The sequence below is a fragment of the Anarrhichthys ocellatus genome, unplaced genomic scaffold, assembly GCF_004355925.1.
Source record: "Anarrhichthys ocellatus isolate YVR2014 unplaced genomic scaffold, GSC_Weel_1.0 scaffold3, whole genome shotgun sequence".
Classification (NCBI taxonomy): Eukaryota; Metazoa; Chordata; class Actinopteri; order Perciformes; family Anarhichadidae; genus Anarrhichthys; species Anarrhichthys ocellatus.
The window spans coordinates 14,331,474-14,350,244 of record NW_022280033.1 but is presented as its reverse complement, the minus strand read 5'-3'; the positions used below and the strand labels follow the sequence as shown (position 1 = coordinate 14,350,244).

At 40.8% G+C, this 18,771-nt stretch overlaps 1 protein-coding gene across 1 annotated transcript; it reads right to left on the bottom strand.

Moving 5' to 3' along the window:
- Positions 1–440: 440 nt before the first annotated feature.
- LOC116397182 (opsin-5-like) lies at positions 441–5,595 on the bottom strand. Its single transcript, XM_031872409.1, has 6 exons — positions 5,457–5,595; positions 4,374–4,579; positions 2,377–2,476; positions 1,369–1,473; positions 1,052–1,275; positions 441–896 (listed from the first exon to the last, which is right to left on the bottom strand). The coding sequence occupies exons 1-6, from the start codon at positions 5,593–5,595 to the stop codon at positions 441–443; spliced, it is 1,230 nt and encodes a 409-aa protein (XP_031728269.1).
- Between the last annotated feature and the right edge of the window lie 13,176 nt (positions 5,596–18,771).

Genomic DNA, 18,771 nt, shown 5'->3' with positions numbered 1-18,771 from the left:
GTAAAATGACACAATTGTAGGCCGGTGGACAAAGTAAAGTCTGGCATTTATCAGGGAACGATGAATATACATGGGAGATCTGATGGCATTTGAAGGAATTGTAGAATTTTGTGCCATCTCATGCTTCAGTTGAGCTCAGGGCAGTTCAGTGTTTCCAGATGTTATCTTACATCTGTCTCACTAATGACTGCACATCCCATCAGCTGGAGATATTCAGAGAAGATTCAGGTAAAGCAGTTATACGTTGCTCCACACTTTATGTCACTGTTACCAATATGGATTGAATGAATTGAATGAGCGCCAAAAAAAAAGAGCTGGAGATGAAAACTCTTGTTTCAACAAGTGTGAAATAAGATTCAGAAAATAATTTAATAACATTGGCTACAAATACAGTTTATTAACACGGGTAAGACCAAAAAATACTAATCAAGCATTGGTCCTCAGAGCCTGTCACACCAGTACTCTGATGTTTCAATCTGTGAGGGCAGGTCAGTGTGGGAGACCCCCTGTGGGTCAGTTGGAGGAGTCTGAGGAGGGCTGTTTACCCCTGAGTCGCTGTCAGGATTGGACGCTGCGTATTTCGCCTCCAGCTGCTGGACAGGAAGTAATGCAGGTGGGGGCGGGGCCTCAGCCTTGGGTTTGATGATTTTATAGTGTTGCAGATGCACCACCTCCTTGCGCTCTCGTGTGCACGGCAGCAGCACAAAGACGTCCTTGCGAAACTTGGAGCTCATGCCGAAGTAGATGAGCGGGTTGTAGAAGCTGGCAGACTTGGCGAAGAGACGGGTGATGATGCTGGTTGTGCTTGGCACCTGGAAGCCCCAGGCTGACCACATAGACACCACTGCATATGGGGACCAGGCCATGATGAAAGCTGTGCAGATTACAATGGAAATCTGGAGAGGAACACGAGGGAACAATTGGACTACCGTGAGAGGAGGATTATTACAGACGGAGCACTTTAAAGTAGATCTTTAAAGTGTCTCATTTTAATTTCCCAATCAAGTCTCTCCAATAAAAAAACCTCAGAAACAAACTATGTTTGTCCTACCCTTGTGACATCTCTCTCCACCTTCCTTTGACGGGTGGTGAGGAAACCATCAGCTGACATGGCATTGGTGTTTTTCACTGTGTTGATAATGGAGACGTAGGAGAAGAGCATGATCATCACAGGGATGAAAAAGCAGAAGATGAGGATGGAGATTATGTAGGACTTGTGGATGGTGGAGTAATTGGCTTTGGACCAGTCCACCTCACAGGTGCCATAACCTCGATCTAAGAAACAGAAGACACAGAGGTCAGATCCATGTTTTCAAAAATGAAGTTGTATACTCCTTACTTCTGTTAGGTTAGCGTGTGAGAACAGACCGGTGTAGCTGCCCCAGCCCAGCAGCGGAGCAACAGACCAAAACAGTGCTCCGGTCCAAATGCAGATGAGCGATACAGCAATGGTGTTAAGGCTGATACAATAAGCTGCAGAAACACACAACATAATATTCCCAGGTTATGGAACAGACATTGTGATTGTTTGCAGTTTGAGAAGGTTAAATGTTATGACTTTGGCAAACGCAGGGCAGAAAAAGTGAGAGGCACTTAAAGATGCAGCATTCTTGACTTGTTATGAATGTCTGTGACATTTATTGAACAATGAGTTCTTTTCTTATATTAACAGCCTTTGCAAACATCTGTGACTGAAAAGAACGTCTGTTGACCAAGTATGCAAAGCTTTGTGCAAGAAAGAAAATCAATTTCTGAGCAGCGCTCACATATCTTATGTCAATATACCACAAGAGGTGCATTACAGTTTGTGACAGAGGATTGGTTTGGTTTTTTTGTGGGATACTCAGCTTTGTTATGCTGAATTACATTGTGTTGTTGCTTGGATTCCTGCAAGTTTACCTGGCCTAAATTATTTTCAATTGGACCTAAAATCATGTAGCATTTTTTTATTCTTCTGATTTACATCACTATCTGTTGCTGTTTGCAGTAGTTGCAGCTACACTCTGGCACGGAATACATTTGATGACATCCCACATGTACCACCAATGTTCATAGTTTAACCACCAATGTAAAAAAAACACCCCACACATTTTATGATCATCCACAAACACAGTGAAAACTCTTATGCCATGCTGACAAAAGAGGCAGCTGCTCAACGTAATTTCCATATAATTAAGACATTCTTTAGCATCACTTACACCCAGAAATAGAAAATGTCACCTCAAGCTAACTTAATGACATGTTGGTGAGATGTAAATGAAATTGCTGGAGACAAGTGGTAGTAATTTCCACAGCTGAAGTCGGTAATAAGGTTTTACGCTGATCTGAAGCTTTCTTTATGTTCTCTCAGTTAAATTCAGGGAGTATAGATGTCACCTTTGTTTGGGTGACATCCCTTGATGTATCTGGTGACGCTGATAACGGTCAATGTGTTGATACTCGCAAGGCCAAAGAGCAAAGTGAAGAAACCGTCTACCTGGAAGAAAACCGAGACAGAGGTTAGTGAATCATGTCCTGGAATGGACTTTGACGCCTCGGGGCTTAGATCCATTGCCTGCTCAATAGTTGCAACCCTTTGTCTGTTGAGATTGTTTTGCTTTGGACTGATAGAGACGCACTTCCTGTCTTTAAGCCAATATGCTCCAGACCCAGAGCATTTCCTCTGATGTGAGCTGCCAGCTTTGTAACCTGCATGATCAGCATTTAGCAATTTCGTTATAGCTGTTAATAGATTCGACTTTGATTTCTACAAAAAATCTGATGGAGTAAACAGTTCAATGTCTGCCCAATGCATTAAACCTTGAAGCTCTTTAACATTCAGTTCATTGTGTGAGAAGATGATCTTTTAATCACAGCTCTCCTTAAAGGGAATTATGCTACTGTGTTTCAGTCTGTCTCCCACTGTGCGACACCCAGCTCCTTGCTGTGCCATTTCCAGGTGACATGGATCACTTAAGGTCCCTTACTGATTCCTCTCTTGATCTTCATTAGTCCTAATCCTATTACTGTCAGTCATCACGTTTTTTTCATCCTCACATTTGGCAGATTACTGGTCTGCCAAAGTCTGAATCAGTATGATTTTAAACTTTTAAAAATAATTTAGGACGGTGGCTTCTTGAAATGTGATCCTCCCGGATCACCTCACAGTACAGAGGTTTACCTATACTGTCTGTCTTGGCTTGCGAGAAAAGATGTTGGATCATAGAACAAGTATTACAAAAGTAATGACTTTAAATCAGAGTATTTTTCAACACGCCTTGTACACTGCTTTGAAAATCCTTTCCCTATACTCCACTTTGCAGCATGAAAAGGTGTCATATTCAATAATCTTCTGTCCCACAGGGTGAAAAACACTGGGATCTGGCACGGCTTGCAACTGCTCATGTCCCATCATGCTCCATACAGTAATCTGCTAATGCTCCTCACATGCCTGTCTGATTCACCTTCCTGTTTCTTCCCTCCTCTATTTCTGTCGCCTCTTACTTTCCCCTTATTGACTTCCGACACTCTCCCAGGGGAAGGTGAAATAAGAGGGGCGTGCTGCTGCTATGCCAATATTTCTCATACACCTAGAAACCTGAGATTGGATGCCTGAGAGATGAGATAATTTCAGTGGCTGTACTGAAACTTAAGAGCAGCAGACATTGATTTACAATATCTCTCTCACCCGGGTTTCTGGGGTTTACCCTCCTGAGACTGAAAGTATTCTGGTTACACCTGCTTGTTTTCGTTCACTCACGAAGTTCTCGGTTTCCACCACAGCTAGCCTTGAGCAAGAAAAATATCCTGGACGAATGCCAAGCTAAAGTATGACAACTATTTAATTTCAAGCTGAGACTGTGGGAGGAGAAACACCTAGAAATTCTCTTAAATGACACGCAACAACTCATTCGTTCAGTAACATAAGAGCATGTGATCAAGTCATGCAATCGTGTCTGCAGTTCTTATTTGTTTCGTGTTTGACAGGTTCCATGCTGCTCGAAGAGTTTCCTTATTTAAAGGCCTCCACAGTGGTAATCTTATTATAGATTTAATCTCCAGCCCACATGGCTACTAGCATAATCCATTATACACACACACACACACACACACACACACACACACACACACACACACACACACACACACACACACACTTTACTGTAAGACTTCCATTGATTCCTGTAATGTACTTTATTAATTTGGTCATTTCCAACCAGCGTTCCTGGAATTTGACTAATTGTTAATGCTGTATATGGCAAAGCAATTTAAAATTTGGTTGGAAATATATATATATATATATATATATATATATATATATATTAATAAAATAATAAGTTATTCTATTAAATTCAACTCTTTAAAATCAAGTATTGTCTTAATGTGGCTTTTACCTGGCAGGTCCAGATCCAGTTGATTAAATACCCATCATCCTTGAAGATATTGAAAATTTCCAGGATCCCTCTGGAGTAGCCAAATATGGAGATGCTCGCATCAGAGATGGCAAGATTTAAAGTGAGGAAATCTGTTGACTGAAGCGAGGCTCGCTGTCTGTACAGGACAAACATCACTAAACTGTTTCCAAACCAGGACAGCCATCCTACAGAGAAGCAAATGTGCAGCACATTCAGGGAATATTTAGTGACCCACATATCATTTGGTCGAGTAAAGTAGAGTAGATGAAAAAAGAGTAGAACAGAGTAGAGTTGTGTGGAGTAAGTACAGCGTAGTATAATAGCAAATTCGGGGAGAGTATTGTATAGTAAAGTACAACAGATTAGAGTTATAGTATAGTAATAGATTTGTATAGTATATCAGTGTACAAACATACCAACATTTTAGTATAGCTTAGAAAAGGGTTTATGATATTATGTTGTATTATATTATATTGAATTACATTAAAAAAGTATAGCTATAGTATAACATAGCATAATGCAAAATAGTAGAGTAGAGTGTTATTGTATCACCTGGAATTATAACCACATAGTTTTCAAGTTTAGTATAGCTATAGTATAGTGGCATTCAGTGTAGTATAGTGTAGTGTAATATAGTAGCAAACTAGCAATAAATTAGAGTATAATAGAGTGGATAGTATAGCAAAGTACAGTCAACAGAGTGCAGTACACCATAACATATTTGAACACATTAAAGTAGTGCTTTATGCAGTAGAGTTAAGTTGAGCAGAGTACAGTGTTAGAATATGTTGCTAGTTCCTGACCCCTATCATTGTGTTAGCTGCTAAACGACCAAGTAAAACGTAATAATTATAGAACAGAGAGAGTAGCAGTACTACTATTTCGTTAGATAACAGTTGTCTTTTTATTACTCAGTCTGTGTTACTCAAAATCCCTCGACTGCATTAGTTCCACCAACACAGACCAAACTGTCTGTGTCAGCGGTTCACTGGCCTCTAAAATCATGAGCAACAACAGTTGTTTTTGTTTGTTGTTTCATTGACATTATGATGGTTGACTTACCCAACACTAACAGATAGACTCCAATGAAGGATTCTCCTTGTTCGGACAGAGGGGGGTCTGTATTCAGATTACTGAGGTTATTATTCCTCCATGGAATATTCACAACCTTCACAGGAAAATCCTTCAACGTTATTTCCATGGCTGGAGTTTTGATGCTAAGACATGAATCCTCTGTCCTCCACAGTAGCTCTGCTCTCCTCTGCTTTCAGTAGACACAACTTTGTTACACTAATGGGAACGTCCATTCAGTTCATTTTAAATCCAGCTTAGACGCAGACACTAATACCTCACCACTCACTGTCCAAATGATTACACCTGTAATCCTGTCTTTTTCTTAGCAACTAAGCAGATAGAGATTTTGTGTAAAAAAAATCCAAGCTAAAGGGGAAATGTCTAGTCAGCCAGTCCACTAATGTAAATTATTTTTAGTGTGTGTGTGTGTGTGTGTGTGTGTGTGTGTGTGTGTGTGTGTGGGGGGGGGTGTTCCTTTAAGACTCGTCTCACACAAAGACACCCACCACCGAAGCCATTCACTCATTTGTGGTATATGAAATATCCAAATTTGTTATAGCTTATCACAGTTTACCATCAACTACTTAAGTATTGATATAGGCAACTTGGGTTACTAAAATAATTTTAATAAATATGGAAATATTTAAAGCAAGCAGCCAGTTAGCTTAGCTTAGCTTAGCACAAATACTGGAAGCAGCTACATACTGTACAGATATAAGAGCAGTATCAATTTTCTCATTTAACTCTCTGCAAGAAAGCCATTAAGCGTATTTCCCAAAATGTTTATTCCAAACTTCACCAATATTGTTTGTTCAAATGAACGCCCTACAGACCAACATGGAGAAACGTCTTGTCACTTTATATCGTCCGGAGGCAGCGTGTAACAGTGTTGGTGAACAAGCTGTACAGTCTGGTAACAATTTACGTCATCCCAACCATTCAAAATATCCCTTTGTACTTTGCACAAGTCCTGTTCACTAACCGGCACCTCCTCTCCAGACACACGTTCTATTTTCAACTAATCACTTCCATTTGGAAAAAAGGGTCATGCAGGTGATGACTTAGCAGTAGAACCAATTCATCGAAATGCACATAAGGCCAGAAGGATCATATAATGTTTAATTAAGACTGCGTGAGCTAATGTGTGCACTGTCAAATTCACTGTGCTCTGATGTCAGTGTGAGAACACCTGGCACTCAAAGATCGTGTGGAACCCTCCCATATGATTTACAGTATTATATCATTTATTAGAGGAGAGTTTGGGGATTTCACTAAGATATGCTGATTACATTTTATTGATTTAAAACCCTTTTGTTGTGTGTAAACTTACAATTGCACCACATCTCCCATCATCCACCCTTCTCCTCTTGACAGTGAGCTTCTCTGTGGCAACAAACCTACAGAAGGGGTAACCTGAACCGCCCCCCTCTCAGTCTGTGTTCAGATCACAGTGTGCACCTTGTTTTCCTCCTCTGGATGCCACAGAGCAGCTCTGCTGGCCCTCAGGATGTGGAGGGAAGGGCCGCCGCCGCCGCTGCCAGATGCCTCGGTGCTTCCGAGTCCTCCTCATCAAACCTTTGCTTTGAGCCTCTGAAAGCCAGTCCGGAGACAGTGACGGAGCTGAGGGGAAAGTGAACCTCTGACCCAACTGTCACAACTGCAAACACTAAACTCAGTCATCGCTCACCACCACCCAGAGACACCACACGACCCAGCTTCCGCTCTGCAGTGATCCCTGTGTATGCAGCCCAGAGAGAGGTTTTCTGATGCCTCTGTGGTATGGGTCTTCTGGTCGCAGTGGATAATGTGATAATGCTTGTGGCAGGCATCGTACAGAAACCTCACGGCAACGACAACTCACAGTGCCAGATGTTGAGGTGCTAGTCTTTGCTGCATGACAAGTGTGATTGTCTCCAATGGGAAGTCATGGTGTCATTGTTCATGCAATTTTCATGAATGCTCCTCATACCTGCAGCTGTTAGGAATGCCATCATTGTACAGGGAAAGTAAGGAGATTAGGCTGTCTGGCAGCAAGCGATTCTCGTGCCGCCAGTGTTGCGGACAGCTGCTACTGAGCTTATGCTGCTGCTGAGATAACAGGTCAAAGGCCAAACAGGAACCTGCATTCAGCAGGTGCTAAGGAGTGTGAAGGCAGGACCATAGTCGTCCCGACATGCTCTGTTTCTGGCAAACATCCATCCTTACACATTTTCACTAGGCACTAAGCAGTAACACATACTATACACCGTGCAATGCTCAGCTGTTTGCATCCTACAGGATGATATCAAGAATAGCTTAGCTGCTTTGGCACGTGTGTGTGAAGTCACAGTGCAGCCATAGTGGGGCACTGTATCATTAGGCTTACGATGATTACTCCCCTTTAGTTTGTCGAGCGAAGCCTGGGATGTGAGGTTAAAAGCTCACAATTTTCCCAACGGAAAATCACAGACACAGATACTGTTATGGAGGTGTGTGTTAAAGGCTGCGAGCTGTCTGAGGGCAACAAAGCCTCTCTTCACAGAGGACATTCACCAGGTCAAGAGACCAATACAGGATCTGCTTAAAACGGTCAACACACTTTCTCCCTCCCTGTCACTAAACGAGACACACAGGGACTTGCTTGTATAAAGGCTCCACACAGTGTGGAGGTAAATGGCTTGCCTGTCATTTTTTTGGGTCAATCTACTGCAAGATATTGGTGAAGTTTGTCCTTCTCAGCAGTAAAAAATTCTATACTGCCTTTTATTTCACAGCTATTTAAAGACGCAAGACTTTGGCCTACAGTTGTCAAGAAAACATTTGTGACAAAGTTTGTTCAAGGAGGTTTGTCAAAATCTGGCCTATTTTATTTGTTGCCTCTATAGAGGCTGGTGGACTTATGACCTCTAAACATACAAAGCTCAAAGCAGCTCAACACAAGTAGATACGATGATTTAATGTAAAAAGAAAAAGAAAAGAATGCCTGTTTTGAAGACATTCAGCTGGCTTGCAGGTGAAGATGGCATAGGTCCAGTAACAGAACCCTATAAACCACTTCTGCCTGCCCACAGTATGTTCCCACCTCCTTCTCAAAGGGTTTGAATCCCTTCGGAGTAATATATCGGATCTTAGAAGTGTGCCCAACTCTTCATGTTACCGCGTAAGCGACAGGTGATGCACTTAATACAACACATGCATGACGTTGCAGATAAAAAGTACAGGAACGTCTCCATTCCTTTGAGTTATTAAGTCAACAGATATAATTTGGATGATATGAACATTAGATTTTATATGTGGGGTAAGACCTGGTACAGTGTGATAACCCCACTTTAGAGATTTATGGCTCTGAGATTTGTGAAATGCGCCTCGTAAGTGAAAAGTTTGTAAACATCCCTCGGTGAAGCGCACAGTTCATGCAGTGACTTTACCACCAGTACAAAGACTGGACTGTTTTTCCTCTTCCCCCTGCACCGTAACATTTCTTTGCCCTTACAAGGCAAGAGGTTACTGCTTAAAATGACTTAAAATCAACTGCGTGGTTTTACAGAGCCATTGTTTTGCTGTCCTGTTGAACTTCAACACAGGAAAAGAACACTTGGTGTCATTAGTTTTATCTGCAACTATTATATTCAGTAGAAAGGAGCTGCACTGTTGTCTGGCATGCTGACTATGCATTTAAAAGCAAGTAGTGAACACAGGCTCTGTGTCGAGCCCAATGAGCGATGTGGATTGGTTTTGTGGCTCAAGATCTTTGGCTCTGAACCACATGCAAACATTTATTTGGGCCAGTGTCCAGTTTGCAATTCCTCCTCCAGAGAGTTTGTTTAAGCAGGTAACCTATGCAAGTAGGTCTTATTGAGGGTTGAATACACACCATTCCCAAAGGGGTCTGCACATCAGTTTTGACACGAGGGGACATTTTGTCAAAATCAGATGCAGAAAACAGGGATCTTTTCCTAAGGAGCACTAAAGCGCACACTCATACCTTCAGAGATTTCCAAGGATCTGTAATTGACATCCTTTCTGCATGGCCAACTGTTTAATGTCTGACAGGCTGTGGCTTCTGCTTCCACTGATGCTTACTTAGAGTAGCCAGCAGCCCTGCTTGACACAGTGGAGAGAGTACTGATAGCTTTTTGCATCCGCCTCCTTGGTCTGAGTGAAAGGTTTGTGCGCTGGCGTTCTTTCCTCTGGCCTCCTTGGGAGTGAGGAGATTAGTGACCTAGCTCCTCTGAGGAGCTACAGCTGCAGGAGCCTGAGAAACTGACAACCTATCACACTGCAGATCTCTATGGAGCCCACCTGTTCCTCAACCTGATGTGTTGTAGATGATCAGAAAGGGGTAAACACTCTCGAAACTGTCAGTCAGGATCAAAGTCATATCAAACAAGCATTTCAAATCTCCTTAAAAAAGCGTGACCCCGTTAACAACATGGATGTTCTCAGCTGTCCGGACGCCCCATCAGGGTCGCTGAGTTCACCCTTGTGCAGAAAGTTAGTGGGCCGCACCATTATCCTCTCCCTCAGCTAGTTATCCTTAGAGATGACACTCTGATGACCCATGACTCATGCCTGCTTGAGCCTAATTAAAAAGGAACAAAACCATTTTTAAACTGACCTTCTGTTCCGCTGGGTGAATGTGGCCCCTTCAAAGCCTTTGTGGTTATCAATTACTGAATTTCAGATGTAGTTCTAAATATTTAGAGGAATGGGAAGATTATATAATTGTGAATGCACTTAAACAGCTAAATTACCCAAGACATGCTATTAAAAAGCACTTTACACATTGCGGTAATTCACATTAGGGTCACAGAGGGTTAGGGTTGGAGTGTATATGCCAGCAGGCTTTGGATGGAAGGCAGCAAAATACTTCTGACACATAATTATTCATAATAGAAAGTGATATAAATGTTCTCATGTAACTCTTGGCAGGAAAGTGAATACGTTTCCAAAGTTTCCATGGTGCTGCGTCATGGAAACCCCAATACATTTTGATTTCTGTTTATTGATCACACAAATTGTGTTCAGCTACTTTCTCTAGTTCATTTCCAGATGTGAAGGTTTAACTTTCCAAAGCCTGGTCTTACTTAAAACGAAGCTCTTAAGATGAAGCGCTTCCAACGCCCATCTGCAGAACACCTGGCAAGATCTGGGCTCCCACTTAAAATACCAGCCACATGGTATTGTATGTTAACAGTGTCTGCCGCTGATAGAACAGATGAGCCAACAGACCAAATAAATGCTCTTCTGACCTTCACTGTCTAAATTAAAACCATTGCTCATCCCAATAAATAATGCCCCCTGTTGTTATATCAGCCCAGTTATTTATCTGATCAAGGGTAGTAACGTGATCCTTTCCTCCCTGCGTGCATGACGTCTAATAGAGTGCAAGATTTTGGGAACTCCTTAAAGTCGAGGGAAGCTGCAGATTCATTTGATAATTCTCTGTATAGGTGCATCGCTGCAAGCGACTCTTTTGCACATCGTCAACATGTTGTTCATCGTTATGAAAATCCTTAATCACAGAAAGCAGCCACTTGTGACACACATGCTCTTCATTCATGCTTATTAATTCTCTTTCAAGATCTTTAAAATGCACCTCTCACTGTGGTAACAAGCTCTGTGGCTGCCAGGCTTGGATTACTGCAATACGGATGGCAGTCATCAGTGGTACCACTGGGCACATTGCAGAGGTTAATTCACACTTTACTTTAATTACACAGTGATTTACACAGGATGCTGCAATGGTGCACATTAAACTTTATAACCTTTGGTGCTGCACTACCCTATGATATATCAAAATCCCCAACTACGACATCTAATAATCACTGCAGTCATTTACAGGTTGTCTTCCTCTTCCACATGAGGTAGTCAAAATGGCATCAGTTTAAAGGTGGTTTTCAGATGCAGCTTTTCCTGTGATTCAGCCCTTACACGTTTATCCTCAATGACACATGCTGCATGTATAATGTTTAGTTTTAACTCAGTCTATGTTAACCGTGCCAAAGTTGAATCCAGAATCACTGTGAAAGATGACGTGATAGATTTTCAAAACGACAACTCAGGGTGACCCGGTTCCCCGTCGCATCCCCCAGCGGACACCTCGTGGTCTGATGCTGTGAATGAGGAGGACCTCTGTTTTACAGGTGGTGTGAGAGAGGTCAAGGTGGACTCCTCCTAGACAACAAGTCCAGTTTCAAGTCCACGGCTCAAGCACAGAGACTGACACAGGGGTGAGATTTACTATCATGGCAGCCATTCCTGGTGACACAAACTACAGAGTGCATTCCACAAACCAAATATCAATATGTTTGCATGAAATCTTGTTGATCACTTGAAGTTACCACACAGAGGCATACGGTGACACAGAGTACCACAAAGTAAAGATTACCAAAACAAACCACCATGTGTGATTTGAGACGCTGTGAGATCCTGTTGGACACAGGGATGTAGAAAGAGCTCCAGGCCTGGTCCTTGGTGTGTGGCAGGACAGTCTGCTTTGAAACATCATGATGAAACTCAACCCCCTCGCTCCTTTCACCAGGACGTTTTGATCGATTTTGATGTCAAGCACAAATGGACACTAATGTGTAATGAAATTGTTGACAACACAGTTTGTTGAATAAACCATTATAAACAGGTATACATAAAATCTACTGGGGATCACTCTAACTGAGGGAATGAACAATGTAAAAGGTTTGAGTGGATTGAAGACGTATTACACGTCATATTTCACATCTATCAACAACCTTACTTTCTATGTTCTATTGAGGTCGCTAAAGGAGGCTTACAGTACGCATACCAACATGTTCAGCAATCTGCAAACCTGTGACTCTAACTGTTTACTTTTTGTCCCCACAAAAGCATTATATATTGGGATTATCAACACACAGAACGTGTTTCTGTTAGTAGATCTCACAAAAAAAAAATCTTCATTGCCCCCATGTTAAAAGCAATTTCTGCAGCGCTGCTGTTATGGTAATGTAGCATTGCACCATGCGTCATCTAACGTTGTTAATCTGCTTTTTTATTTCTGTTTACTCTAACGGCCAGGTATGAGAAAATGGCTTTCGAGCTGGAGTTGGTAATCTTGAGCATCTTGCAAGAGTGGCTAGATTTTAAAAATATATATACTAGTGCTATGCTGCATGACCAAAAATCTGTATCACTGTATTTTCTAAGAATATGTTATTTTCACTAGGGCTGTATTAGCAAGCACCTCACGATACGATACGTATCGTGATACACGTCTCACTATACGATATATCGTGATATATTGCGATGAATCGCGATACGACATGATAAATATTGCAATAAAGATAGACCTGACAATACAACTTGTGTATACCACCAGGATAGTCAAATACGAACATAACATATATTGATAGTACAGCTGAAGAATTGCACCAAAACTACTTTAAAATGTATTTCACATAGTCACTCAGCAGAGAACACACTGAACTGAAATGCACTTGCCATAAACAATTATATGGAAATAAAGTGCGTATTGTATTCTCATTGTGTCACTGAGCACTTCTTTACTAAAATGCACTTGCCACAACTTCATTTGAAAATAAAATACATCCTGTATTCTTTTCTTATTGTGCCACTTACCACTCTTAACTTATATGTAGATGCCATAAACATCATATGAAATAAAGTGCAGTTGTCTGTCACTATGGCTTGGTCCTTCCCAATTATTTCCCATTCCTCCAGGTTCCATTTTCAGAAACTCTGCGATGTTTCTGCCTGTACGAGAGCCAGCATTCGATTGAGGGTTGCATGGGAAAAGCTTTTTTTAATGCAAACCATACTGTGAGATTGTTTACATTATCGTGAAATACTATACTATGACATTTTTGACATATTATACTGTGGCTTTCTTTAAATGTTTTTTTGACATACTATATTATGACTTTCTTATGACATTTTTACTACTTTATGTCAGGCCTCTGACAGGGCTTGTGTGTGCTTTGTTGTTGCTGTGTTGTTTGTCTTTTAGTGTTCCTGGTTGGCTGAAGCTGGATGCCATCAAGGAGTCGGAGGCAGCTGGCTGCTGTTACCAGTACCAATGAGACCAGTGCCATCCTGGGAATTAGGGTTTTTTATTTTCCCCTGGCACCACCATGTGCTATGTTGAACTTTTGATTTGTTGTATACTTTATCAGTTTTGTGATTACTTTTTTTATCTGAATTTTTTTTTGGGGGGGGGGGGGTTGCCCACCTAGGTGTTCATGTCTCTGTTTGACTCAAAGCTGAGCTCCAAGAAAATAAACAGTATTCTGCCAGAACAACTATAGCAGGAAATCTCACATCTTGACTTACTCAGGTGAAAGACTTCATCCCCAGGGTTTTGATACGCTATGCTGTGACATTTTCCTGACTTTTATAGACATGCTATTCTTTGACTTTTTCATACTTTTTAATTTATTTTTTCGACATACGATACACTGTTCATAACTTTTTTCAACATACTATACCATGACTTTTTCTGGACATCATACACTATGTCTTTTATTGATGTACTAAACTTTTTTTAACATGCTGTACTAAGATTTCATCACGACATTTTTCTACATGCTATCCTATGACATTTTTATGACTTTTTTCAACATATTATACTATGACCTTTTGACATTTTTCGACATACTATACGATGACTTTTTATATTTGTTTGCATGCTATACTATCACTTCATTATGACATTTTACATGTTATATTATTACTTTTTCATGACATTATTCAACATGCTATACTATGACTCTTTTAAAAACTTTTTTTCAACATTATACTAGGACTCTTTTATGTTTTTTCAACTAAAAGTTTTTAATGAATTTCTTCGACATACTATACTACAACTCTTTTATGATTCTTCAACATGTTATATTATTACTTTTTTCGACATAATAAAGTGTCTTTGTTTTACTTTTTTTCGACATACTATGACTTTTTTCATGATTTTTTACGACATACAAAACTATGACTTTATAATGACTTTTTGTTGACAAACTATGCTATGACTTTTTATAACTTTTTTTAACATACTACACTCAGACTTTTTAGGACACTTTTCAACATACTATACTATGATTTTTTCAAGACTTTTTTTGAAATACTATTCTATGGCTTTTTTATGGCTACGTTGTGATTGAGAAGTTGCAACCACAGAGTTGTCCAATCTGGGAGTTGTATATGTTTACGTCTGACAACCTTAACCATTGTGTGTGTTTTCAGTTCACTAAAGTTAACCTTTTTGGTCACCCAACAATGTCTTATTCAGCATTTGGTCTCCACCCTCTCGTGTCACTTCTGGTTGCCAAAATCCAAGATGGCAACATAATCCATATTAACTCCCTTGTTAACTCATTCATTACTCCTGGTAGACGGTCAACCGTTCACCCTATATTGAGCAGTAATTTGAGATTTGGACACTGACTTCTCATCATTTCAGTGTTCATCAGTGTACATGCTATGGACACTACTTTTTCATCACATTGTGGACATTTTGAGGGCACTATATAGTGGACACATTTCCATACTCTTAATTTCGACACTTAATATAAAACGGTTAACCATAAAGTGCACTGTATAGCAAATAGGGAGTGAAATTCAGACACAGCCTACGACTGATCCACAATATCAGCTCAGATATTATAAGTCCCCCAGTCTGGCCTTAGTGCTTTAAGTGGTTGTAGCAATAAAACGTTGATAATTCATGATTGTCCTGTGTGAGTTCACGTGAAGTGCAGTTGAAATTCACCTCACAACATGATATATAATGTCATCATCATCGGGTCATCTTTTTTGTATATCAGTTGTTTTTAATCCTGGACTCCGAGGGTGGAGTTTATACTAACAAAGTATGAGATGGGACTGGGCTTCTTGTTTAGTTGCTGCACAGTGAACCTGACCGAGGTCAGAGGTGGAGCTGAACCATCACTCCTGTCCTCACATGAATGACCCGAGGGAAGGGCAACAAAGGGATGAAAAGGTGGAGGACAAGGGAGGAGCGGAATGACAGACAGACAGAGCATAATGCTCAGTCCTCACTGCACTTTCACTTTTCATCAAGTATTTTGGCTGCGCATGAGCTGAAAGAATGCACCGCGGGGCAGCCTGCAGTTCACCTTGACAGTGCACCGTTCCCCTGAGCATCATCTCTCTGCCACTCCCTGCATCAAAGCCACGTCTCAACATGTATTCAGTCCAGGGCCAATATGTATCCTGAGCATCATCTTGGGGGGATATTTGTCCAAACTAGTAGGACGTACGTGTGTCTTATATTATTCTTATTTTATGTTTTGTCCAGAGGGCCACCTGGATGTGAGACTGAATACAGACCTATTTAGAGAGTGTTTTGACAAGCTGCACTAATGACTAATATCAAGTCCAGTACATCTGCACAAGTTCTCTGATGTCAAAGATAAGGGTTTGACCCCTTATCACATCAGAGGTTACTGAGAGTAATGGCTGGAGGCATAACTCTGTCATGCGCAGGCATGACAGAGTTATGCCTCCACTCTGTCCATATCTGCCTTTTACAGCTTTGTGTCTGTAGGCTGCAGTGGGAGAGGAAATACATGGGTTCACTCTAAGGCATGCAGACATTGATAAACTCACTCTAAAGAGTTTTTTTTTTTTTTTTTTTAAACACTTATCTAAATCCTCAGTGGCTTAAAATAATCTCCTCCCTCTACTGATCAATCGTCTACATACTCCAATGATTTTTTAAAAAGTGGCTTTTCCACAAGCTCTTTTCCCGCTACACCTTGTAAAATGGTGCTGACGTCCCAAAGTAGACTGCTGGGTTGTAAGACTAGCTATTACTGACTTTACCACAACCTATCATTCCGCTACAGTGAAAATTTAACAGAGAGTCAGGTGGTTACTGTAAACTCTTTCCACAAATACAAATCAGGCAGCAAAAACAAACATCTCCTCTTGGTTCCTCTCATTTTAGCTTTCATACATTGTGTCTAAAACTGAGTGGACGGCATAATTGTAAGGTGTAATTTATGTTCTTCCAAATACTCCCACGTCTCATATCTGATCATTATTTAAATTTTTAAATATGTAACCTGTAGCTCAGTCTAAGCGCCTGCTAATACCACAAATGTATAGATAAATTCTTAGTAAAAGACTACATTCTTATATATACATATATATATATATATATATATATATATATATATATATATATATATATATATATATACCAACACCTCACTTTTTCCACCCTCACACACCATAAATAAACAGCAAGCAAGGAAAATAAATTTGCTCATAAAGGACAGATGTTGCCATTGGATACAAGATTAGACTTGGCTTGAAGCTTCCCCTGAGAGAGAAATATAACACTCTCACAGTAAATGATGTTATGTATTGGGTGTGCAGGCCAGTGGAACAGTAGCAGCCAGTGCTGGAGAATGGACACACTCAGCCCTGAAGGCTTTCCACTGTGTACGCCCTGAACCACATCTTCTAACTAAGGGTGATAAAGGGGCCGAATCCAAAATGTTTAAGGAAATCCCTTTCCACCAGTTCAACAATTTGCAATCAGGCCTTTCTTAAACATAACCATGCTCACAGCCACCCTCAGACATGTTGCTGCACACAGTCGGTCTTTTAGCAGCTAATATACGACTGTAAGGCTGGGCAATTGACAAGTTATGACAGGGTTATGATTAATACCATCACAAACTCAGAGAATAATCCAAACAGATTTGAAGTGAGACACGTGCATTCACTTGAACAAAACCCTCCCATCCATCCACATGCTGTTTTCATAAAGGGCCACTTGAAGAAACACTCACACTGTTTGCTCAGTCAGTCAGAGGTCCTCATTGTGTTGACTATTATTCTACTCTCTACAGGGTGGGCTATTTCACTGGAGGTATCGAATGATCACCTTTTCTGTTTTCCCTTGAGTGGATGTAGTGGTCAAAGCATCAATGAGCCACTGTGGAGGTGCAGGCGTCTGACACGCAACCAAAAAGGGAAGCTGTCAATCATCTCCGAGGTTCAAACCACCTCAATAATGCTGTCTTCTGTCAGCGTGAAAATAAAATGTAAAGCCCATCGTGTACATATAATAGTTGCTCTCTACTGTAATTACAGGTTATTGTTAAAGTAATTGCTTGTAAGAATGTTGCTAAGTGATTAGCTCATTTTCCCACCCGCAGGTATTTAATTTATGTTCCGACATGCGAGTTGAAAGGTGTGAAAATAACATGACTAAATGGTCTTGCAACTAGTCCGCTATAAAGACCATTTGTTTACTGTGCAGGATGCTCTCACTGAAGAGCAAACAGAGAAAAAAGGTGATGACTAAACCCTGACCCCTAACACTCTCATTCCTGTCTGGCATCGTGAAAGAAGCTCTTCAGTCATGACAAGTTAAAAAACACACACACACACACACACACCATCCAACATCTCTCCCCTGAGGAGAAGAGAGTAGACCTGGGTGTGGTTGCAGCTCTGGGGCGAGAGTTTTGCATGTTGAACTCCCTTTTTTTAATTTCTTCTCATGGTAAAGTCAAACAGTTTGGAAAACAAAACTCATAGGACAACCTTTATTAATTGCAGAAAATGTTTGCATTTGCAGAGTCTGTAAACATCTGCAGGGAAAGATGATGCAGCTGCAGGGCCACACAAACCACAGGCAACACCACCAGTTGACCAAAGGAAGGGCCTTTGGGAGAGTGGTGGGATTGATGTTCCACTTTTCATTAGAAGAGTTTGGAGTGCACTAAAATAAAGCTCCAAGACTGACCACAAGCATGTACTAAACCGTGCCCTGGCAGCTGGTGACACATCCGAGCCGAGTCTGTAGCCTTGTTATTAGATGGTGGCTTGTTATGAGGTCTTGAACAATGTAACCTCACTTGTCAACAACTCCAGAGGCTTCCAAAGTGCAACAATCTGACATACCTCCAAACTGCAAACTTAATCCAATCTATCGCTCAACATGGCAGAACAGATTTTACTCTCATTAATGGCAATTAACTGCATTCCACACATCAGTGGTTGCAGGCAAAACACTGGCTGATTCTAAATGGAGTTTGAGCTGCAGGAAGAAGCCGTGGAAAACAGGTGAAAACAGACCTGCAGCACCATCTACCTGCAGATGAGAGGACGTGTAGAATAAGCTGTATTAAACTACTATTGTTGATTTATTTAAAAGAGAGCGATGTGATGCGTTTGCTCTTTGGGTGGTAAAAAAGGATTTAAAAAAAACAAAAAAAACAAAAAAAACTAGCAGTTAAGCACTTATCTGTGTACGATGCTACAGTTAGTACCTGATAAATAAATAAAGCTGGAG